Here is a 25,566-nt window from a genome sequence, read left to right on the forward strand (position 1 = left end):
ATATTAGTAATCCAGGTGATGTGGAGAGAAGCATTATGCGATGGTAACTGTTTCATTTCAGAAACATCACGGCTTTATATATTCACAGCCTTAGGTCTGCATCGCTTTTCCCTCACAGTTTACAAATACGCGCATTTTGCTGCAACATAGGCTCTTCCTCACTTTGGAAAAGTGAAGGAAAAGAAGTGGAGGTTCTGTAGCCTGTATTTGGTGTCCTCATTTCAGTCTCTTCAAAATCAGCATGAGTCTAGCGTAATTCTAATGAAGTTCTGGTAGTATGACACTTAGAAAAGATGAGATTTGGGCACTAGGAACTGAGTTCATAGAGTGTATCTCTTCAGGAAAAGGAAACAGATTTTTTATAAGTTCTTCAGTGAAGTGCAAAAGGTATTCTTTTGTAATATTTGAGAGCTAATAATGGGTATTGCATGTTTAATGCAACAGAGTAGCTGTCCTGTTTTTCTTTTTTTTTTTTCTTTCTTTCTGCACATTCACTTCTTCCTGAACAGAAATAAAAGGTTCAAGGCTTGTCAGCATCAGTTTATAGATAGCTGTTTAAAAATAATGAGATATTGGGTATTGTAAGGCTCAGGGCTGTCTTGCCAGACTCATTTATTTCCATTCACCTTTTGTCAGAATTGCAGACAGAAGACATTCAATTAAAACTTGTCACTTGTTGCATGTGACCTAATTTGTATTTGTGAGCGTCACAGATTAGGATACTTAGCTTCATATGGAACCATTAAAAATGTAAAGCAACGGTAGTACTCTTAAACATTTTATGCCATATTTTCTTCATCTTTGCTTATGGACCATTCTTCAATGGAAATCACTTGCGCTAAGAAATAATAGAATTTATTTACACAAAATCTCATTTGCATGGGAAAACTAAGTGGATTTTATGCATGTTCTTTTATGTTTTAATGCATAAATGACAGTGCACAAAAATTCAGCATGTAGATGATTAGTTCATGCAAAGTTAATGTTCCTTTCAAGAGAGGTTGAGTACTGAGCTGTGTAACACATTTATCAGTTCTTTGTTGAAGTGAAAAAAACCCACTTCTGGGCTTTAACCAAAGAGAATTTTTTTTTCAATTCCTTTGCCAAAATCCAACCTTCTTTTCTGCCCCTCCCGGGAAAAAATGCAGACTTTCCAAAATGTTACTTACATTTGGTTGCCCAGAAACATTTTTAATTATTAAACAGGAGCAAAATCTGAAATGAAACATTGGTTTGAAACACTTGTTTTACAAAAGCAATATTTTTCTCTTTTGATTTTTCAACTGGAAAAGTTCACTAAATATTTTAATTGGCCCAATACTATTCTTAATAATAAACTGTTTGTTGCAAATCTTTGTCAGAGGAATACATAAATTAAGCAACTTATTCATGGTCACAAAGCAAGTTGGGTATTAAAGTAAGAAACACTGTTTTGTCTTTCAGTCCATTATATGGTCAGGTTCCTGAACTCAATTGTTTTATAGGCACCTCTTGAGGACAGCCAGTTTTATCGTATATTAACAAGTACTTTTTGGTACTGACTGAATGTAAAATAGGAGGATGATTTTTAGACTTCCTATGCTACACTAAATAGTGTATTTAATAGTGCAGATAGCTATCAGAAGACAAAACATTAAAGCCTTCCCCTGATAATTGTTAATTCAGCTGTAGATCAGGAAAGATTTAATTTGAGTCATAGCTTTTATCTTCTTCGATGACTTAGGACTCTGTTGTCAAAATATTACCTGCCTAATGGACACATATTTTACATCTCTAGCTCAATTTTTACCTGCACATGGTATAACCCAAATATTTTGTAAACTGATTCCAGATGCTCTCTGGCATCCTTATAATTCAGCACATAAAACAAATGCGATCCAGATGAAAAGATAGTTCATATTATCCTTTTTCTTCGTGCTGTGTTACTTACTGCATGTTTCTACTGTGTTGAGAGAGGCCTTTTGTGGCTTAAAGTGGAAGTATTTTTTCCACTACCAGTGTTTCAGGCTGCAGGATTAATGGACTGGCCTCGCACTTCTTTAATCCCAAACGGTAGATATTACTGAATTGTCTGAAGAGTAACTAGACGACCATGCATTCTTCTATCTAAATACATTCTGTCTGTGTTCGTGGTGGAAAATCAACTGGTTTTCCTGTTCTATGTGAATAAAAGCAAAACCCAGAGTTTATAATATTCACCCAGGCTCACACAGCAGTTGTACAGATCAGACAGGATGTTCGAGTGAACTGGAACGCTCTATCAAGATGTTGTCCCAAAAGGAGAAGAACATCAGAACCTGCAATTAAAAGTTATTTTTGCTCTTTCCAGTTTTGCAGTTAATCTGGGGTTTTTTTGCCTCTGCTACTAATGTTCCTCTAAAGCTCAGCAAGATGCAGTTATGTGGGTATCCATTCTTACTGGTCTCACTGTAAAATTTAAGGCAATGCTGGGAATCTTACAGACATCTGTAGAAAATGGATTCTTACCCAATTTCATATCTCAAAAAATGAGATAGGAATATATTTTGTATATAAAAAATGCTGCATTAGAGGTGGAGCTTGCCAGAGCGGCATCGGTGTAGAACATAGCTGCTTCCCATAAATCTCTCATGTAGGGGGGACAGAAAGAGAGCAGAATTTGAAATACCTATAGGAAGTCAAAATTGAAGGTTTGATTCTAATCTCAAACCTGTTGTTTACTGATGTACTGGAAGGTAGAGAGGGAGTTTTGATTATTCAGGTATTAGTTAATTTTTAAGTGAATTAGATTTATTTTTTCCAAAATAAAAAGCTCTCCCCAATTATAAGTAGTAAGCAATTTCTTACAGGCAGTCCTGGTGTTAGTAGATCTTGATTTTGAAGGATTGGGCTAATGCCTTCCAAGTTAGACTGAGGATTTCCAGAGCTCCATGGAAAGGACAAGAATGTTTGTGGGACGAGTGGATAAACGAACACGGGAGACTTGTAGCGAAGGTAAAACAGAGGGGATGGAAAATAAGAAGAGAGGGAGATTATAAAGGAATAAATGGTATACTTCAGGTATGGCTTGGATCTGTATGGAAAATGAGATGACACGGTTAAATAGGATTATCGTACTCAGGACCTGAATTGCAAAAAGAATGATACCTTGGGTTAAGGGCAATCTTTTTTATTTCATAGCACCAGTCATAGTGGGGGAGGTGAGGGAGAAACAGATGAAGAAATACAGAGGAAATGGAGGGTTCAGGCTTGTCTATGTTAAGTTTGTTCAGACTGAAGTACCTGGCAGGTAGCTCATTTTGTACATCAGCTCTAGTCTGCAAGATTATGTGGACATTTTCACTTTAGAGTAAGTGCCCAATGTAATTTTGTTGTGTGTTGGTAAGCATTTGGTAGAAATCATGCAAAGGTTGTGTGAAGAACCAGGAGGTAAACCTTTTTTGTAGCAGCTTGTATAGTGACTGTGAGACCGTTTTTTTTTCCTTAAAGCCAGCTGGAGGAATTCTTATATTGTATTAGCATGTGTAATTACTTTCTTTTAAAAACATAGCTATTGTATTGATTTACATAGTTTCCATTTCTCCAGATATTATTACAGTTCTAGTCTAATCCTTATCTTCTGAGCTGTGTAAATCATGTCAAAATGTGTGACTCCCCATTACTCCTGAACAGATGAGTTTATGAGTTGTGCTTATCCTAAGATGTAAAGTGAATGTGTTGCACTTGATTGTTGAAAGTAGCAAGCCTGTTCTTTCTATTTGTACCCTGTGATCATCCCTATTTTTCTCATTAGGGCTTTTGTTTTTATTTTTCTGTTGAAGAATTTTAAAATTAAACTGAGTGTCGGAGAATGTGGAGAATCAACTTGCTTGTTTTCAGCGGAGCTTTATGCGGTGTCATTAATAGGTGTTTTGACGCTAAGCAACTGTAATGGTAATATGTCCAGTGCAATTCATTCGTACATGTGACGTGAGTTTATATAGGTGGAGTGGATATCTTTCTTTTCATGTTACGGATGAGGACTGGTAGGGTGAGTGAACTGAGTTGCTAAAGACTCTGGCAAGCCACGTGCACAGCAGAGCTAAAGCAGAAGTCTACTTACCTTCTCCCTGTACACTAGCTAGATACCGTGATCTCCTCCTTAATAGCTGGAGTACAAACTATGTGTTGAATTATAGCAATTACCTATGTGATCAAGATGTTAAGCTCCTTCTGCCCCAAATGAAGATCTTTGTGGACAAAATTGGTTTTCTTTCTTTCCTTTGTTTTTCTAATGAAGAACGCATCAGCTGTTACTGTTTTGAGAGCAGATAAATATATCTATGTAAGGAATTCTGTCATACAAGCTATAGAAGTTACAGGGAAAAAAGCATGCATATACTCAGGAACCCCTGGATTTCAGTTTGCTACCCACCAAACTTCGAAGTTTTTATGGAATGTCAGACGGGTATACTTTCTTAAGCGGTGTCTTGCATTGTGTTTACTTCTGTAAAGACTCTTGGGAAGTGAAATACCACTTAGGGTGTGTTAGATTATCAGAAATTTATTCTAAAATAGCTACTTTGTAATAGTACTAGGAGCAAGGAGAGCTTAGGAGCAAAAATTATGGTAAATTCTGTCAGTTTTAATGAAAGGGTTATAAACCTCTAATTTATAGTCTATTGGTATTATGTTATCAAAAGTGTTTTCACATTAGAATTGGAATTAGTTGTATTCTAGATTTAGGTAATTTTAAAATGTGCAATACCATTACTCCCCAGTTATTTAGAATTATAATGTTTTTCTTTTAAAAAAAGAAAGTAGCTATACTCACAGATATAGCCACGTATAATAGGTGGGTGCATGGATCTATGTATGATTTTGCTATTCGATACTTGTCTGGATTTCCTTCCATTGAGTATGTGAATTGCTTGAATGTGTATCTCGGCAAATGCAAAGGAGGTAAAAAAATTGTTCATCTTGGTAAATTTATATTATTTTAATTTAAGCTTCAGTTCCATTACTTTTTGATTAAACATACTTCTGTCTGATGCTATCCATCTTTTATCACTATGAAATCTGCTCCCAAGCAGAAAGAAGGATGGCATCTGAATTATGCAGAAATCATTTTCTATCTATTTTTCCTCAAATGGTGGGCAGTCTTTTTTATAATCCCACCAATATCGCATGTGGCTTGTTCTAATCCTTTCCCTATTTCTGAATATTCAGCTGTCAGACCTTGGTCTTTTGCTATTTGTTTTTATGGCAGTGTATTGTCCTGGATGTCATTTGCTTCAGGTGTAGCTCAAACTCCCGATTCAAGGGTAGAGAACACTGACTTATCATTAGCTCTGAAAAGCTTTGAACTATCGTTTTTTAAAGTGGCCTTGTAGTTCATGCATTTCCAAGTATAACTTTAAAAACAAATGAAAAATAACCAGGTTTTGTTCATTGAATCACTGTGAATTTTATCAAATAGCTTAGACCACAAATCGGCCACACGTTTGGCAGCGATATAGGTAAATATCATAAATAAGATTTCATTCATAATTGTACACTGACCTGTTTGGGTATGTGGTTGATTGGTTTTATTACTTATGTAATGTGATTCACAAAAATATAATTGGTAACATGCAATGGGAAAGGTACTTCTTGAGTTTGAGGGAGTGAAATAGAGAGTCTGCTACAGTAAACTGAGTGAAATTTCACTGCTAAATAGAGGTGATCGTTACCCACCGTGCTGGTGAGCAAAAACTATCAAGCACTGTTGTGTACAATTCACTGCATTATTGGTTGTGTCCTTAAGCCAAGTATCTCCTGTGTTACTAACCTCTATAGATACCAAGGGTCCATCTGGGTGAATGAGAACCCCATGGACACAAAGCCTTCCCTGCTGGTAGCAGAGCACGGAACAGGATTTGTAAACCGCTGTCTTCCTTGGTCAGCTATTGTGTGTTCTGCTGTGTTAGTTTCATGCCAGCTTGGAGAGTACGAGATAGAATAAAAAAATATAAAAAACCCCAAGAAATATAAAAGAAGAAGAAGAAAAAACAAACCAACAAGAGTTGGCCTTGGGTTTCTGGCTAGTTGGCAAAATGGCTTTTCTTCACCAAAACCCAGTCAATCCTCTTTGGTTTTTGAGGATGAAAGAGGACTGGCAGATGTTTCCTGGTAACTCGACTGTGCTACCAGCGCAGGTTCATGGGCAGTACGTAAACTCTGTGGTGTATTCTTCCGGCTCTGCACGTGAACTGTAACTTCTTTGGTGGTGGCTTCTCTACAGTCCAGAAGCCAGTTCTGGAGGTATTTCCTGTGAGGGAGAGATCAGGGAGGTGGGAAGTAGTAGAGTAGGGTACAAGAATGGCAATGGAAAAGATAAATAGAGGGAGGAGAGCTAAAATAGACAATGAAAAGATAAGTGAGAAAGTGAGCTACCCTTTATTACATGGCTCACAGGGATCATTGGTATGTAATTTGTCCTTGCATTCTTGTCTAGTTAAATCCATGTCATCAGGGACAAATTTTGCCCTTGGTATTACTTGTGCTGTTGCCCTGCGTGTGTGCCGAGTTTTTCAACTTCAGTGTTATGTTACTACTTGGTTCTACTGACATTCGTCCTGGTTGTCTGGAAATCTGCCTGGGTGACTCAGAAGGAAATAAAAATACTTCATTGTTTTATAGACCTACCATCTTTTTTCCACCCTCCTTTTTTCACTTTGTTCCTGAGAGCAGCTATAGCTTGTTTCAGGAAGGTAAACTCCTATATATCCGTACAAAACAGGTAGCAGAATGGTTTATTGAAGCAATGAACATTGTGGAGGTAGAACGCAAATGTTAATTCATCATTGATGACATCTAAATGAACAGCCATACAATTTCTTTCTAACCCTCATGAACCATTTCAGGTCTTTAAGCCACATATATGTTCTTATTTTACTAACGATACTTACTTGGTATCCTCTGGCCATGTTAATCCATGTTAATTAAAAGCATAGGTTTTGACTATCTAAACTGTATACAGCACTCTTTGTTTCTAAAGTTCTAATTCTCTGTACTTCTCTACTCATAATCTTAGCCTTGTATATCCATGGTGTTTATTACAGCTTTGAACTTCTGATTCCGGCAAAGACGACTTAAGATGACTCTTTCAAATGGAAAATAAACTTGTTAGCTGTTTTTAATATCATGGAAAAAGGAACAAATGGTTGTAAACGAACAGGAAATTATGTTGTATGCATAGTCTCATATGTGTGAAAATCTACAACTTGCAAATACTTGTAGTGTTGCTTTCCCTTGCTTTCTAAAATTAATATTTTTGAAATAAACATGCATTTTAAACAAATACGGCCTGGAAGGCAGGAGATAGAAGATTGTTACCTGAAAGGCATCTTCATAATATATTTAATTACATGTTTGCTTATTTTTGCCAATGTAGGTGTCCGCCTAGACAGAGTACGTGGAGGTCGCCAGAAGTACAAGCGCAGAATAGATGCAGAAAATAGCCCATACCTGAACCCTCAGCTAGTTCAGCCAGCAAAAAAGCCATGTAAGTACACGAGATGTACAAAATTTCTCTTTGAATACAAGATTTTGATTCCTAGCCCCGTTCGCTAAGCTCCTTCTGACTGGGACAAGGGTTTGGTCAGAAGATATTACTATGAATATTATATCCATTTAGCTGTTAACGTATTTTGTTTTAAATAGGCTCGTCTTTCTCAAGTGGAGTTGAACAAAGAATATTTTTACAGGTGGAAGTGTATAAAAGCATGGTTTATGCAGTGCAAATTTTACATTTACAGGTTATCTTTATTTTCAGTGGTACATAAAATGGTTCATACTGTGATCATTAGTTCATTGAAGCTTCTAGTTTCAGATTTCACAAGAAAGTGATTTTTGTAGTTTTCACTAACTAAATGAGTTTGACTGCTCAACCTCCCAATGAAAATACATTAAGAGCCTCATTAATTTATACCTATAGATTAATACACTACCTAGCATTAGATTAAAACAGCAATATGCCACACTAATAACAAGCATAGATTGGTAGTTTGGGCTCTACTACCCTCATGGATTTTTTTGCGTTGTTTTGTTATGTGTTAATAATGTCCTTGATTGTATCTCGCCAGGCTGAAATTAAGAGAGAGAGAGATAGATGATCATCTCATTGCTAAAATACAAGTTCCATCCTCTTTGCGATTAACTAAAAATAGTTAGGGGTTTTGCTTTGCAGCTTATATAAACTCAAGCAGCGACTGTACTAATTCCATGAAGTAAATTTAATAGCATTATAGCTGTAGTGCAAGAGGCTAGTATATTACCCTGCAAAGGCATACACGCCGCATCCACTGTTGTAAACTCTTCCGAATTCAAAAGAGAATACACACGTCCAGTTGCTCCTGCCGAGAAGGTGAATTTGCTCCTAAAACAGAGAAATAAGCCAGAGAAATAAGGAGGGCAAGCTCCTCCTTGTCTCCTGTTTGCCTCTGCCCCTGTGCCTCTGACAACACGCGTGTCAGTTTTAGGCTCTTGAAAATACCTGTCTGTACGGCAAATGGAATTTGTTTCCATTCGTGTTCCCCAGTAGGGGACAGTGCTGTGTACAATACGTTTGAGCATATGGGGATCTGGAGAGCAAATAAACAGTCTTTGAACTGTAAGTGAAAGGGCATTTTAGCTGTGTCAAAGAAAAAACCGGCAGTTTTACATAAAATTAAGGCTTAAGTGAACATATGGCATAGTTTCCTTTTGCCTTTCCAAAAACATTATGCTGATTATATTCCTTCAATTGTCCAATCTGGCATCTTCTACTCAGCCTCCATAAGCTGTCCCACCGTTCTGTAAATACAATCTAGGGCTGCACTAAGCAGATTTTGCACATTATAATAAAAACTTTCTGATAATACAATAAAATTTAATAAACTCTAATGCTTAATTTCATTAGAGGTTTAGTTTTCCTGGGTGCACAGATTGTCAGTTTTTCATTTACTTGATATTGTCATTGAGTAGAAATGTTAACAACCTAGCATACCAAAAAACCCAAAACCAAACAGGAAAAAAAAATAAAATCCAATCCAACCCCCGCCCCCAAGCCCTTTAATATGAACAGAGGTTAACGGTGTTGTACTGAAACAGAAGAATCTGTGTGTAAACCCAAGATTACTGCAAATTGGTGCATTACATTACCTTTAAGACGATAACTACACCAATTTTTGTAAGGTCCATTTGTCTGAGATAGACTAACCTCCCTCCTTATAAGTCATTACTCATTATCGAAGTGCCTCCCTTCATTTTCCTCAGCTTGTCCAATTACAAACATTTTTGTAACAAACATTTGTAAAACTTAATTTTCAGATTCTGCCAGATAAGTGTCAAGACTTGAAACAATTGAATCGGTTTTGTGTGGAAGTAGCCTGGGAGATTTTCTGGACCCTGACTGATAGTTTGTGCATAACAAAGGCAGAGGAATGAAAATTGGGTTCTATTGATTCTAATTAGGGAAACATTAAATAAGATTTACCTAGAAACAGTGCTCATGGCTATTCGATCTCCTGAGTAATGGAGCTTTCTGAGTACATTCAAAATTTTTCTATGGTCTATACTAATGCACACTCCGATACAGCTTTTTTCCCCTATAGGGAGAGAACAGGTGTTTGGAGGATCTTTCCTACTTCTGGCCTCTATTGGATTTTCCAGCTTCACCATGGAATCTAATAGCTTGCATGTAGATCTTGATTGTGAAAATAAAAAGAATTTGAGATTTTATGAATCCTGAGTCAAAATATACAATATTCCTGAATAATCTATAAAAAGCAAGGAAGCTATTAAAAAAATGAAAGATTCTTTGGCCATTTCTTATGTTTGCAGGGGAAAAAAATAAAGTTGGGGATGTGAGTGCTTCTTTATTCATTTATCACTGGTTAAAAAACCACAAAATTGAAGTCCTCAGCTACATGTGTTTTGATACTAAGTAACTCCAAGTTATTTTTTTTTTTTAATACACGTAAAAATTTTGAAATTTGAGAAGAAGCAATGTTATCTTTTCTCACTGAAAAAGATGATGTTTTCTGTGTGAAATTAAACAGAATACGAAAAGACTGTTAAAAAATAAAAAAAATGATGTGCAAAGGCTGTTTGCCAATCTAAGGTAAAAATACCATCTGTCATCTTTAAATAAGAATAGAATTCCTCATTAATCAGTTTGATAATCAGTAGAATATTGAGATCAAGAATTACTCAGTTGGCATGGTTCCTATAGTTCATATAAAGCATAAATGTATCCCCTTGTAATAAAACATGCTTGATGTGATGGTTTCCAGTTGGCTCTTGCACTTACTTTATGAAGGGCTAACATATATCACAACTTCTGACACACAAATTTGGAATAAGGCAAAAATCGTGGGGACAGTAGATCAGAATCAAGGAGTCTATGTCACAAAAGAGCAGTAAAGTATCAGAAATCTGAATCAAGTGAGTATTTTATGGAAATCTGTCGTGGGCTGGTAGGGAGCCTCTCTGACACTCCTGGACAAGTCACATCGCTGTCAGCTTCCATTGCAGCTCCACCATAGGAGGACAGTGTGGTCCATCCTGTGACTTACATGCAGAAGGGGAAAATGATACCAGTTGTGTCAGCTTTCTCTGCAGTCAGAAAATACTACTCACACCTTCTCGCAGTGGAATCCCATTTATATGACGCTCCCTGGCTCTTTATCCCAAAGAAGGGAACGGATTAGTGTACATTCACTAAAAGGTGATGTTTGGGCTTTAAATTCTAGTGGTGCATTTGAGGTCACAAGAGGTACCTACCATGAAAGATAAAACGTAAATAAATTGAGAAGTATAGTAATGTATCCTGTATTAGGAGGCTTAATGAGTTAGTCCTTTCCCCATTTTTCAGTTCTGCCTTCTCAGAGTAACAAATCAGGCTCCTTTATAGAGATAAGATACTTCCATTGTGCCTTCACGTGGATATAGTGCTTATTTAATGTTTATCCTACTTATAGGATATAGAATAGTAACAGTGTATTGTAAGTCATCTTCTTTTTTACTCTTTTTTTTTTCTCCCCATTTTTCCTTATAACTTAAATGATTATTCCAAATAGATTTCACAGTTCATCTGGATGAAAAAGTAAATATTAAACACATGAATGAAAACGCTATATAGATAAAAATAACCAGTGTGTGAATACAATGAAGTATCATTCTTTGCACAAAACCAGTTTTCTGAGGTAGGGGGTATGCATCTATTGATAATTCCCTTACTTTTACACTCTTTATTCTCACTGATTTTAGTAGCTATTCCTGACTGGCTCTTTTGTACTTCTGGAAGCTAATTTTATACATGATTCTGAATTTGTGTGTTTCACTGAAAAGCAAATATATGACAACATGCCACTTTTCTCACAGCATAAGCCCCAAGGAGTACAGATTCATTCTTAACCTTTTAACCGGCAGGATACCCATAATATAAGATGTGTGGGATAATGAGCACGGAGAAAAGTCCCGAGACTTTCTGTTGCAACAGTTCAACAGTGACATCTAAAACAAAGAACGGTAGTTGGAATCACTGATGGAAGTTAGAGATTTCAATGACTGACTAATTGCTTGTGGTATTTACCCCCTCAAAAAATAACACCTGCCTTTAGGGAGGGGATGGGGGAGGACTGCAGGTAATTAGAGCAATGCAAAACTTTTCTATTTGCACAGTCCAAAATACGTTATAAAGCACGAATACTTTTCTACAAAGTTTATATTCCAATATTAGGAGGTGATCATGTATTTCTACATTCCATTAAATTTACTTTCTTCAAAACATACATGGCAATCTTGATAAACATTGCTAATGGATCAGATTTATTTATGCTGTAACTGGTTCTAGAAGCCAGTGAAGTTACAATAAGGTTTAATTAGGCCCATTATCTTAAGACAAATTCCTGTGCCCTTTGAAATATGAGCCATCTGTTTGAAAAGTAAAATGATGCTACTGGTGATCTTCTGCTGTTCTGGACCGTTTTTACAGATAACAAGATTGTCTCCCATTTGCTGGTGGCTGAACCAGAGAAGATCTATGCTATGCCTGACCCCACTGTCCCAGACAGTGACATCAAAGCGCTTACCACTCTTTGTGACCTGGCAGACAGAGAACTGGTGGTGATCATTGGATGGGCTAAGCATATTCCAGGTACATACAGTATTTATTGCTAATATATGACATACAGAAATTGTCGCATGGGTTATTCTGTTGTGGTAAAAAATATGATTTGCTCTCTCACTAAAGTGCATAAAGTTTTCTTAAGGCTCCAGATTATTCACACAGGACATAAGTTAGATGATAATATATCCTACCCTGGAAATAGTGTTGTTACTGCTACGAGTTTTACGTGCTGCTCAGTGACTGAATTTGTTTCATGCTTTACTTAATAATAAGACAAACTTACCTTGCCATACAAAGCGTTAGCCTGGTATCCTGGTATGAAGGGTAGTGTAAGTGTTCTCCTCTGTACCTGTACTTACAGCTGAATGTTAAGTCTAGTTTCTCTATTCCATAAAGGCAGCACTATCTTACACTGACCATAGGAGGTTCAAAAATTCAGTTATATTTTGGCATGCCACAGAGGAATTGTTCTCTTCATTGAATGAACTAGTGTGAGAGCTGGTTTGTAGCAGCAGTTCAGTAGAAAGAACTAAATTCTACCAAAAGGTCTCCTCTCATAGCTTAGTACTTTCTTGGTCTGCATGAAGTAGACCACAGTCCTTATCACGTAAACTAGTGGATATTACAAAAGCTAACTGGCACCCCTGTTAGCAGCAAAAGTGGGGGTCATCAGAAGCAGTTTCTCAGAAGGTTAACGATTTCTTCAGATAACATTTGAGGTATATTTTTGTTTGACTCAATTCTGAGGTATTTATGCTTGCTCAGTGGACTAGCAGACAAGCTTATAAAGAGTTTCTAGAGTTCTCAGTCTGTCACCTTTCATAAATGGTAAATTCACATAAAAAAGATTAGCTTTTTTTCTTGTTTCTTAAAGTATTTTTTTTAGTCCAGCAGATGAGTGAGTATGTTTGTGTGTTTTCATCAGCTCGTTAGTTTTCTAATTTTGATAGTGGAGCCTTATTGAACATAAGAATTTGTATCTTTTAATTCCTTCAAGTAATAAGAGTTCCTCATTTTAGATTTGGGAACACCTTGAAATTTGAATAAATAATCCAGTCAGATGCTTTTTTATCAAAGTTAATTTTATTTCTAGTATCAAACGAAACTGCAAAGAAATAGAAAGAAATAGTCTTCCTGGGTTTTTTTTCCCCCGTGCTAACCAGCACAAGGCCTCCGTTCTTCTGGTAGGTGCTTCTGGGCCACTGTAGATAAACACTAACAAAGAATAGTAATAAAATAATTTGTACATTTCTGGAAAGTTATTTTACTTCCGATGAGCGCCAACAACCTACAGACTGTAGAATAGTCAGTATGCGACACAGTTAAAATTTAGTCGTTCTCTTGTGCCACAAATGGTGTATAAACAAGCTTTTGTATCACAAGCAATGTTTTTCTGGTACAGTTAACTTATTTCTGTCTCCTTAAACTAGTTTGTCTTTACGCTTTGAATGCTACAGTAATTTCTTTAATCAAATTGATGGAAGTCCCTTTCCCAGCCCACACTGAAACCAATTTATTGGTCATGATACGCCAGCTATGTTGCTAACAGTCGTAACGAACTGTCAGGCAATATCGCAGTGAAGCTAATTTGAAGTCATTAGGTGTGCAGCGTTCAGGCAACAATTTGTTACAGTGGTTAGGAACACAGCTGACATTTCTGAATGGCTTTGTTCAGAGTAGTTCTAGATGAGCTCAAGCAAATTGTAAACTAATTTAAACATCACTCTATATTATACTAGCTACTTTGTCTTACACTGGTTGCTAATAAAGCACCCCAAATTAAGTCAAAATGAGTTAAATAGGTGAATTTGAGTTTCATCTTCGGAAGATACCTAGATCACCTTAACCAAAATAGAGCAGCTCTCAAAGGAGTCAGTCTTGCTTTATAGTAGTTGTAGGGGAACTTTCATCGGTTTGATTTGTGCATATGTTGTGTAGCTTTGATTTGACTGGAGGGGCAGGAAGAGCAGAGGGATGAGACTGAGCAGACTTTAAAATGATGGCTTTGGTTGGTGTGGAAAAGGTATGCTGTAAACTGGCCTTGAAAATTTAAAGTCTGCGATCTGAACCAGTTGAGGAACACTTCTGCCATGAGGCAGCCTTTTATTACAAGGTAAACTCAGAAACACACCCGCCGTAGCAAAGCCACACTAGCTAAGTTTACTCACCTGACTCCATTTGGGAATGAGAAGGAAAAAAAAAAAAAAAAGGAAATAAAGACAATCTTTTTATAACCCTTCTGGTAACAGAGGGCAGTGATAAAATCTGTACTTGTTGTCTGGCATTTGATGACAAAAATCAAAATGCAAAAGGGCTTGACATGCTAAAGGGCAAATGTGATGAGCTTTTGTAGCTTGGTTTTGACTGATGGAGTACTGCTGAACTTGGACTGCCTGCGCTCAGCTAATGTCTGGCACAAAACAACTTGTAGAAGAGCCTGGATTGGTGCTACCCGACTGTTTTCTAGGCTACCAAATGTTACTGTAGGCAGAAACATAACAGAATTGGAAAAAGGATGAGTTAGAAAAAGGGTGCAAATTGTTTAAAAGTTCACTGTAGCTTAGCAGACTAAGTAAATCCTTGGTGTAAATCTCTTGGAATCGATTAATTAAACCAGTAGTGAATTTGTGCCTAGCACAGCAAAGCAGCAATCAGCAAATCTTTCTTTACTATAGTGATTTCTTACGGTTCAGTATAATTAAAGGCTCTTATATATCAGGTGCTTAATAACTAATAAAGATCTCGTCTGTAAAGCATTGTAATTCAAAGTAAAATTTGTCTTTGTGGAAGAAACCAAAATAATGTTTTTGCTATTCTAACAGGAAGTCTTTTAATGAGATTATCTGTAAAAAAGTAACAATGCCATGTGCGTTCTGCTCTGGCCAACTGTTTCCCATTGCAGTCATGGACGAAAAAATGTTTTAAAATCATACAAAGTTCAAATGCTTTCATAAAATCATTAGTATTTTTGTGCTATTGGAAACATTTCAATAGTTGCTTTTATTGAACAAAAAGTCTATGCCATCTACAAAAGGAAATATTGAAAGAAAAAATATATATGGAAAGCCTTTATCAGTAAATAGAATTAGTCTCCTTGCATTTATAAATCAAATAAATGGAAAGTGTGTTGTTATGAAACATGACCATGTCTTATCTGAAGAAGAAAAAGATCACAATGGCATTAGGAAATGCTTGACTTTAGTTAGAGGAGCGTAAGGGCACAAGAACAGATGATGGTGCCCTAATAGCCCTTTTTAAGAATGACAGGGCCCCGCCATTAGCATCCTTTTATATCCTTGGAAATTGCTCATGCCTCGCTTTTCTGGTTCCTATCTGCCTGACTCTTTTTTATTTCTCTTTCAATTTCATCCGCGCTCGGATAAGCGCATGCTAACACAATATGATTGAGCTGTAAAATGGAACGCTGTCGCCTCTAATCTCTTTTATGTAGATATGGAGGTACTTCCACACTCCACTTCATTCTCTCTCCATTGTTGGCCTTTTTAGAATGTGTTGCCGAGTAATGGAGGCTCAGTCAAATATTAGAGCTAGGTTTCACAGGGTGTGATAAGAAGATTATCAGCCCAGCAGTCAGATCTATTGTTGTTCTTTATGTCAGATTAAAATATTCCGATGTACTGTAACTTTGTTAGTAAAATACTGAAGGTGCTTAGGGAGAGGCTGGTGCTGTCTGATGAGACAAACCTCATATTAACTGAGCTAAATAAATTCTAAATATATTTATGAAGCCTCTGCAAGACATTTTATTTTATTTTATTTTATTTTATTTTATTTTATTTTATTTTATTTTATTTTATTTTATTTTATTTTATTTTATTTTATTTTATTTTATTTTATTTTATTTTATTTTATTTTATTTATTTTTCTACCTTATTTTATTTGTCTCTTAATAAGAGAGCCCTGCTAAATTCAATATTTAAGGGTGGTTGTGTTTTCTACCCTTTGCATTGTATTTTGGGGAGATCCCATTTTATATTGACTGCATTACATTAATTAAACTCTTCCAGTATGGGGTGGAATTCTGCTGATACCTAGTCACAAGTATCAGAGTCATTTAGGCATGATTTCTGTAATGTAACTATCTCATTGACATTCAGCAAAAATGTGCAGTGTTCTTTCATACTAAGTGGAGGCAGGAAACATTAAGCTTTTAAAAATGTGCATAACAGGAAGCTAAAGACAAAATGTTCTCTAAAAAATTTGCATGCATGAAAAAACATCAAGCAGACCATAGAAATCAACTTTTTGCACTTAAAATGAAAAATTTGTTTGGAAACAGTAAATCAGAGTAATACATCAAAAATAACTAGTTACATTATTTAGTAAAATAAGCCTGCTTGTCTTCAGCCGTGTCCCTGTTTTGCTAGCAGTAACGGTGTTCAAGAAAGGGAATAGTCAGAAATTGGTACTGCCACTGGTGCTAGTATTAAAAAAAAAAAAAAAAAAAAAGAGGGCATGATGACGATGTTGATGGAGCAAATCCAAGGATGTTTTGAATATTTTAGTGTTAATGTTTTATGAAACATTATTGTTCCGGCACGCTCTTTGTGGAGGACAATATTTAAGCTTTCCTTTCCAAAGCAGCTCTCGGGGGTATACTTTAGCATTCTAATACTGAACAAGAATATGATTTGCTGCAGAGTTGTCATTTCTAAAATGCCTTTTTTTCTCATCATCTGTTTCAGAAATACTACCCCATGTAGGTAAAAGTCCGGGGAAAAAGTTGACCATAATCACCTTTGGAAAGCTAATGTTCAAGAAAGCATGAGAGCGTACATATATGGTACATCCATGCAGATATGAATTAGGTATATATGTAGCTGTTCTCATCCGCCTAGTTGTTTATGAATCTACATCTTAGTGGACGTACAGCATGTGTTTAAATGATAGAGAAGAAATGCAGAATGCTACTTCATGGTAGTATTCATGTTGGTAGGACTTGGAAGACAGACTGAAATCATATATTGGAACTACCTGGTGTATATAATCACACACGTTTTATCTATAGCCAGCATCCTGTTTATGCCCAAATCCTTCTTTGGATTGTTACTGGGGCAGTTAATACAGAATCTCAGCTCTGCAAGGGGAATAGATGTCTTCCTGTCTGTCTGTCCCATGCTGCTTGCTGCTGTAAAAATTGTTTCTGCTGAGGTTGAGGCCTTCTTTAGTCGCTTGTGCTGCTAGCTGAATTCATGAGTATTTCAGACAACATGAGGACTCCTGCAGCTATCTTAGAGCCCCCTGTCACGGGGTGCCTGTCACTCCAAAGACAGGTGGACATGTAAATGCGGCGTTTACTGCTCATGTAACATAGAATGGAGTATGAGCTGTTTCGTGCTGACTAAGAGGTTTGTAGTGATAATAACTTGAGCCTCCTGGCGAATCGGGACATCCTGCCCTTTATCAGTGTGCTATCTTGGACGCTTTGCAAGTTCTCTTTGCCTTCTGTTTATCAAAAGCTCACTGTCTGTTCTTTTAACTCTTTCTACAAACGTGCACTAATTATGGAAATCACACATGCTCTTCCTGTGATGGAAATGTTCTTGAACTCCCAACTTACAGGTCTCACAGGTAGAGATTCCAGCCAAAAGGTTTCTCAAAAACTACTGACTTCCTTGACCTCTGTCACTAAACTAGACAATATGGGAAATCGGCAATTGACTGTCGGTTTTATTTTTGAGCGTTAGCATGGATGGACTCCCCGACACTGCCAGTGTGTAGATCACCAAGTTGATTCAAGCTACCCTGAGCAGGATGGAACAGCAAGGTGTCAACAATGCCAGCAGTTCATCTATCCCACTGCTTGCATCAATATTTTTAATACCATTTGAAGTGCTAGGAAGCGTGGCTTTTTTTATTTTTTCTCATTTTTAGAAAATAGTAGCACAGAGAAGGTGTAAGTGTTTTTGCAAGGCAGGGAGAAGGTGAGATTTCCAGGAAAATGCATGAATAAACATGTCAACAGTCTCTTAGCATTTTCAAAACAAAACAGGAATCTGCAGTGTGGTAAAAGGTAGTTCCCGAAAGGTCCATTCGTTTATTTTAAAATTATTTGATATGTTCACCTGAGATATGACGGCAGACTCTTCTTCATGGATCTGTTACTGAAGTCAGTGGCAAAATTTTAGCCAATTTCAGTACAAAAGAGTAGTGTCTGTGCGCAGCTAGAGGTGTACGCACTGTTAGTGTGTCTGCTAATTGGAACAGACTGGTTCCAGTTCAGAGCTGAGGCAGACAGTAATGGAGAGGGGAGGAGGTTACTACTACTAGTAGTCATAGATGTCCTGGGGTAAAAAGAGCACTTTAGTTTCCAGGATAGTCACTTCTGGCGTCTTCTACTAGCATTAATTGGGGGGGGGTGGAAATAAGCCCAGGCATATAAACATCTCATCACCTGCAAATTATACATGAGTATAAAATGAATGTGCAGTAAGACTCTTACAGAAGCATCTTGCTAGTTTTGACTTTAGAATCAACAATATTTGTTGAAAAATATTGTTATTCTTAATAATCATCACCATAAGTAAAAAACAAAAAATGGCTTTCACAGGTAACAAAAGAACTTGTCTCGATTCTTACGTTTCACTTCCAAAAAAAGAGAATCCTTCATTAAAATCAGCTTCTCACAAGATTAGAATTAAACAGTGACTTTATGTCTCTATTAAGTTCACCTTTTATTCATATACAAGTACTTGCCTCTTCCTTCTCAGTGACTGTCTCTTTTTTTTTTCTTTTTCTTTTTTTTTTTTTAAATAGTCCTCTCCCTCCACCCATGCCCCCAACATACACACTACACTGTCTGGCTGTTGCACTTTTTTTTTTCCCAATGTCCCCCTTTATCTGCCTCAACCAATCTCCAAATGAATGCATGTCTATCATGGCCTTAGCTTTGACACTCTGGATATATTGATTAATAGTTGCCCTAAGCTCCTTTTAGCAAATCAAATTTTCACTTTTAGCAAGGATTTCGCCTCTGATTTATTCAGCAAAGTGAAATGCACTAAATTGACTTTGACATTCAGGGAAAATGGCTGAAAAACAAAGAGGGGAGGAAAGAGATATAAATTGTGTGGCAGCTGGAGACTTCAAGCATAAAAGAGGCAGTTTTCTATAGAATATCACTAGTTAATTTGGAAACACGCATTTAAACAGGAGTGGAAATTATTTTCTTAAAATTAGATGTTTTTTAGACTGAGGATTTGGGATATAATAAGGTTTACTTAGCAAAATGCAATATATTCAGCCCAAATTCATCACTTGCTAATCATAGTGCAAGTGTGGGATCCACTTTTGTTGCCACTAATAATTATTATGTTAAACGAGAGACAAAGAGGTTTCTGAGTAGTTTTATAATGAGGTGCTAAATTGGTAAATATCTTCCTACCATTGCATTATGTTGTTCACTCCTGTGGCCCTTTAAAAATAAGGAATGATTAATAAAAAGAGAGCAAATCAACAGTAACGAATGCCAGTGCTTTTCATTTTCTTTCTGTAAACAAAACTGGCTATTATTTGATTTTTAAATGCAAGCGTATAAGAAGATGTAGCAGCCATTCTCTAGTGTTCTTCCAGCAAAATCAAGAGCGTTGTGTTACCCTGGATGACTTGGAGACTGACTTAACACAACCTGCTTCCGTACTTGCAAGCATTGTATTACTGAGGTACCATGAGGCTGAAAATACACCATTGCATGTTTGAAGGTGTTCCGAGGTGGTGCTGAATAGAAGAAATGAGAGGAAGAAATGAAAATATTTTAATCCATTACAGTAGCCCATCTGAGGGTATTTTGAAGGGGAGGGGTAAGAAGATGCAAAATAAAACCATAGGAAGCGACTTGGTCTTATTCAGCGATCAGGCATTACAGGAACTTGTAAAAGAAAATACATATGGTATTTTGCCCAGTTCATCTATTAAGACAGCGCAAGAGCCTTTGTTAGGATCAGTTGTCGTGGGTCTACAAGTCAAATGTACTATGCGAGCCTCTGTTGTTTAAGGATCTGGCCCAGAAGGGGTAAACCCACGTCCGTAGTCAGTGTATCAGTGGAAGCTGAGAGTTTTCTTTGTCCCCTGTGTGTACCCCACCTCGAAGTCTCTGCAGCAATGTGCAGAATCAAGCTTTAAGCAGGTATTTCCACTTAAGAGGACAACAATACTCACCTTTGTACCCACTTCTTGTGTGACAAACGGGTTTACTAGATTAGGTCTGTGTAAATTGCAGATGACTTGGTAACAGTTTTCCTTTTTCTGAGCCAACAAGGAATTAATCTTATTACCAGAGGGTAGGAAGTTTAAATGTATCTTAACCTTTTTAATTTTACTGTAGTCTCCCTTCTCTTTTTTTTTTGTAAGCAAGCTGAATCTGAGACTTCAGCAATAATGGCCTTCTGCAAGTGGAACAGCATCTGGAGTGCCGTAGAGGAGAGAGCTGGGCACATTAGACTTTCAGCCATGTTATCTCTTTAAAGTCATTCCACCACCACCCCACATGATTTAGTTCAACCACCAACCATATTAAAAGACTGCCAGTGAAGAGCATACTGTATGAAAGAATTTAAACTTCAAAAATATTCTTGACGGGGTGTCCTTTCCAAAACTTGCCCTAACTGTACAATTGATACCTCAAGGACAGCCAACTTCTTACAAGTAATGCATGGCTGCAAGGCAGGAAGATGCCTTGCTCAGAAACACAGTAAGAAAGTTGGCACAAATCTTGACATTATTCCTTAGGTGAGGAATTTGCAGAAGAGGCAAACGCTGCAGAACTGAGCTTATCATTTTAAGTTCACTATGTATCACTTCTGTATTTACAGGACTGCTGTCCTCTAGAGCAATAAGGCTTTTTTCAGCCAGATTCATACTTCAAGGAACAGCCAAACAAAGAGATTTTTTTGGTCAGTGTTAAAATTCCTGAAGGCTTTGTTGGAAATAAGATCATGAATGTTACGTATCGTTTAAATTGGCCTGTGAAAGGATCATAGCAGATGCTGGGAACGCAGAAGTAAAATTAGAGCAACATAGCCCTCTTATGGTAACCATATATCCATTTTAAACTAAACAGGAGACTTACTTATCTAACTTACCCTCCAAAAAAATATATATTTACTTTGTTCTGGGCGGGGAAGAAAAGAGCGGCTTTTCAGTCGTATGTGTTGATACTGTAAATCCAGGATGGGAGGAGGGAGGGGAAAAAGAGCCAGTTGCTCAGACTGGATTTGGAGCAGACAGTTCTCCACCTGTATGACTGGGTCAGCGGCGCAGGATGGTCCAGTTTCCTAAAGTCAGCTGAGACCAATTAAATACTATAACTCTAAGGATGCCTCTACTTTCTCTCTGGATGAGTTTGGCTTCACACCTGCTTAACCTACATTAGAATAGGATTAATTACCTGAATTGCAAGGCCTCCTTAGCCAGTCAGCACGTTTCTGGCAGGGCACATGGTGACCTGGACCTGGTTATACGTAGTACAGGGATAGCAGGGGAGCACCTGTGTTGTAATGGCAAGGCTCGATCCGGTCTGATAACAGAATCAGCACGTTTTAAAAATAAGTCCGCAGTAATCGCCTCTGCATCAGCTGGATCATACAAGAGCTTTATGAACTCGTGTCTTCACTGCTAGTAAGCTTTTTTATTGTGCAGTGCTGAATTTATGCACGCACATATATGTACATAGGTATGTGTGGAGAAAGAATCCCAAGAGCGCAGGTACTGAATGCTCCTGTGTTTAATTACTGAGATGGAACACTTACTTGGCTGTAACTTTTAAGTCAGTTTTTCATGTTATTTTAATTCATTATCTCCGAGTTTTATGCTGTGTATCAGGCAGGCATATTTAGGTAATTTTCCATGTGAGAAATCCTTTCATTGGAAAAAATGTTCTATAAAGTTCTCTGAAAGTATGTCGGTCTGCCCAAGGGATTTTCCACCTCAAACTCCTGAGGCACGTATTATAGACAAGTGGAAATTTCACAGTATAGCTCTGAACCTTCTCCCCAAAATGTTTTCATCTGCCATGTTGTGCACCATCAATTTCAATCAGCTGCATTTACAGTTGAGGTGAAATCAAATATTGAAATGAGATCCAACTACAGACACAGAAGGGCTCCAAGTTCAATGGAAATGGCACTTAAAAAGTAGAGACAGCTAACTTACCAGGTCCTGACGTGTTACGCGTGAGAATGCTGTGGCAAAGAGGTGATGAGGGTGGAGAAGAGGCGGGCACAAATCTGCAGTTCACGGGCATCTAGCTGTTGGAGAGATTAGGGGCAATGGTTTAGCCTGTAATGGCAGCTGCTCATACGTTTGTTCAAAGAAGAAGCTGCACTTACTGGCATAAATACATGAAGACATTAGCAGGTTGCAGGGTGTATTTCTAGCCAGAGATTTTCTTATAGCTATGCTATAGCATTGTGCTGGCCTTAATGAACAGGCATCGGTCTCTGACCTTGCTACGATTCAGGCTATATCTGGTAGCATGTGGAAGTTACTGTGACCCTTGTGTCTTTCATTAATTAACTGTATTTGCAGCAAGAAGAATTTTGAGTCCTTCCCCATATCGGTCGCTTGTAGAAAGCCATTCTAGTCTGTGGTCCGTTCTTCACTTTTTACTACTTTGAAGTTTCACAGAGATAAAGTTAAGCGTTGTGTAGATTCAGGAACGTGTTGCTTAGTGTCAGTGAATCTTCAGCTACAGATTTAACATGCAATATGCATTGTGCAATTCCAGATGATCTTTATTCAGTGAAATTGGTAGGAGTCTATTTTGAAGTTTCTTTGCAGTTCAAGTTACTGAACGTTTTCCAGACACCATTAATGACTTGTGCTGAACGCTCTGCCTAATATATTCACAAATTTGGAGTGCGCAGTGATCGCAGGATTGCACCTAGCACTTCCACGGTGATGACTAAATTACTGTGTACTATAATCCTCATATATGAAGCAAGCCATAGTGTCTGTAATCAAAAGGCCACTGGGAAACAGGGAGCTTTAGCAAGGCACCAGGCAGGAAATGCAGGCAGAGTTGGGGACGAGCAGGCTGCAGGATAATTCCATCAGTATCATAAACCTACAGAGGGCAGTGTCTGACAAGAGGCTTAGATGGGCATTTCAAGATATAGTCAAGAGAAGAGGGTGTTGACGGGGAATATCTGCATACTCATAAGCGTAATCCGCCAGCATCAATGGCAAACACACAATCTTTCCGAGAACGTGCTTGGAGGGAGAAGATGCACCTAAAAAGTGCTTATGACAGGGGGAGATGTGGACACAGGCTGCTGTGGGTCTCCTGAGTTCCAGTGCTACAGCCAACTCGGGTGAACTAGAATTTGCCATCGGTAGCTACGCAGACAAGTGTACTGTCTCCACGGTAGAAAGTGGTGGCTATTTATATATTGAATGGCAACACTAAACAATTTAGGAGAAGCAGTGAAGCGTGTCCTATCCAATTAAAAATGCAGTGAGAATTTTAGGTAGGCAAAATGTAATTATTTAATTGGAATTTGACCGGGATGCTTTTCCACTGTTAAAATAAATATAAATTACATGAGCTGTAAAACTTTAAATTATGAAAATATTTTGAGGTCTTTGAGCATGGTAATTGGAGCTATATATTCAACTTTGTTTTTAACTTGACACTTCATAATAGCTGTTCCCTAAAGCAAGTTGGGTTTTTTGGGTTGGTTTTTTTTTTTTTTTTTTACATTATCGAATATCCTTTAGTGAAGCAAATTAGCAATCAGTCTGGAAAATATCTAAGTGGTACAATCACATTATTTACAGAGACACTTCCATTGTGCAGACTTCTCTGTGTTCCCAAATATTTGTAGGATCACTTCCTCAGCTGTCAACATTCACACTGGAACCGCCCTCTGTAGTAAGGCTCTATGTGAAAATCCATTTAGGGCAATGAAAGACTTGCCTTGATTTCGCTGTGCTTTGGATCAGGCCCTAAATATGCAGGTCACAATCTGAAACCTGTGTGGACCTCAGATCTTTACTATTTGCCTTCTGTTTGACTTACCACTTTTGTCTAAATGGGGGAGGGGGACTTTGTGCAATTCCTTGCACAAAGCTCTTTTTTTTTATTATTATTAACAAGGAAGAGAATCCTACTGTGGAGAATTAGGCTCATTTACTGTAAGAAGAGTCTGCTCTCACCTAGGACCGTATCTCAGCCCCTAGGGAAACATCAGCATCTGGCCAGAACGATAGAATGGTTGTTGCGAAATATATGATTTAACTGTTTATGTTATCAATAGGGTGCAGATAAAAATCTACAGAACGCCTGCATTTAGTATTTGGGAGGATTTTAAAACACAATCCAGCATGCCTCTTGAAATAGGTTCTCTGATGCTGTGGCTACAGACGGTGGTTCCAGTTGCTCAAATCATATTGTCCAAAATACACTCCTCAGTTAACTTCCCATCAGGTTGAGGAATTCCAGGTATTTATTCTGTAACTTCTGTACTGCTGAGGAGTGTTCTCCTGGGGCTCCCAAAATTAAAGCCACTTCTCTTTTCTTATGAAGTTTTTTTTCCCTCACTCAGTAAAGGCTTTTTTGTTGTTGAGTTTTGCTCTTTGGCTTTTTGCTCACTGCTGTTTAAGAATGGAAGGCACAGTAAGTCCTATCCTGGTGCTCCCATTGATACATTTGTACAGTGCTGAGGTACAGGCTCCATGTTACATCCATACTTGGCTCGTTATCCTCTTATCAAGCTCTTTGCATCCCTTTGTTTATTTGAGGAGACAGGAAGACTGTGTGAAGGCTGCTTAGTCAGGGATATCAGCGTTGTTGGCAGGGGAGTGATTGCCAGTTGAAAAACAAGGCATTATTGCTCATTTTTTCCCTCTTATTAGTTTGATTACATTTGCAAATCAAATCAATCCATCAGACATGATCAGGCCTCGTCCGCATTTTAAGGAATAGTAATCTCCGTCTAATAAGATGCAAATGTGTCACATCGGTAAGTAACCAATAAATCATCGTCTTGTCTTTGGCAATCATTAAATATCAGAACCAACAGTCAATTTTTAGTATTTTCAATTTGCGATATGCCGCTGGAATATAAAGATAGATGGACGTAATTACACAAACCAAACACTATTTCAGTTCATTCCAGACAGCAAATTTAGTGGAAGGTATAACTGGCTTGTCATCACACTACATTATTCCTGGCGGTTCATGCAAAGTTCACAGACAAGCTTCAAATGGACATTGCTTTTTTTACTTCCCTTAACAACATTCCCACTACCACCACCAAACTTCAATAAATGACTTGAAATGCTGTAGGACATCACTTCCATCAGTGCGCAAAAAGGCACAGAAAGAGAAACATTACCCCTTTTCCCAGTGCAGGCACCTTGAGCATGTATAAGACTGAAATCCAAAAGTTTCCTAACCCTTGCTGTATTCTTCCTCTCTCTTTCTCTTCGTTTTA

General features: G+C 37.6%; 1 protein-coding gene across 26 annotated transcripts in view; it reads left to right on the forward strand.

Annotated features, from left to right (window-relative positions):
- ESRRG (estrogen related receptor gamma) overlaps nt 1–25,566 on the forward strand; it is a 408,609-nt gene that overhangs the window by 347,146 nt on the left and 35,897 nt on the right. For all 26 annotated transcript variants that reach the window (XM_063328441.1, XM_063328437.1, XM_063328447.1 and 23 more), the window contains 2 exons: nt 7,394–7,504; nt 11,978–12,139. In XM_063328441.1, coding sequence (XP_063184511.1) covers nt 7,394–7,504; nt 11,978–12,139 — 273 coding nt within the window. The remainder of the gene's footprint in view (nt 1–7,393; nt 7,505–11,977; nt 12,140–25,566) is intronic.

The sequence above is a fragment of the Chroicocephalus ridibundus genome, chromosome 3 (assembly GCF_963924245.1).
Source record: "Chroicocephalus ridibundus chromosome 3, bChrRid1.1, whole genome shotgun sequence".
Lineage (NCBI taxonomy): Eukaryota > Metazoa > Chordata > Aves > Charadriiformes > Laridae > Chroicocephalus > Chroicocephalus ridibundus.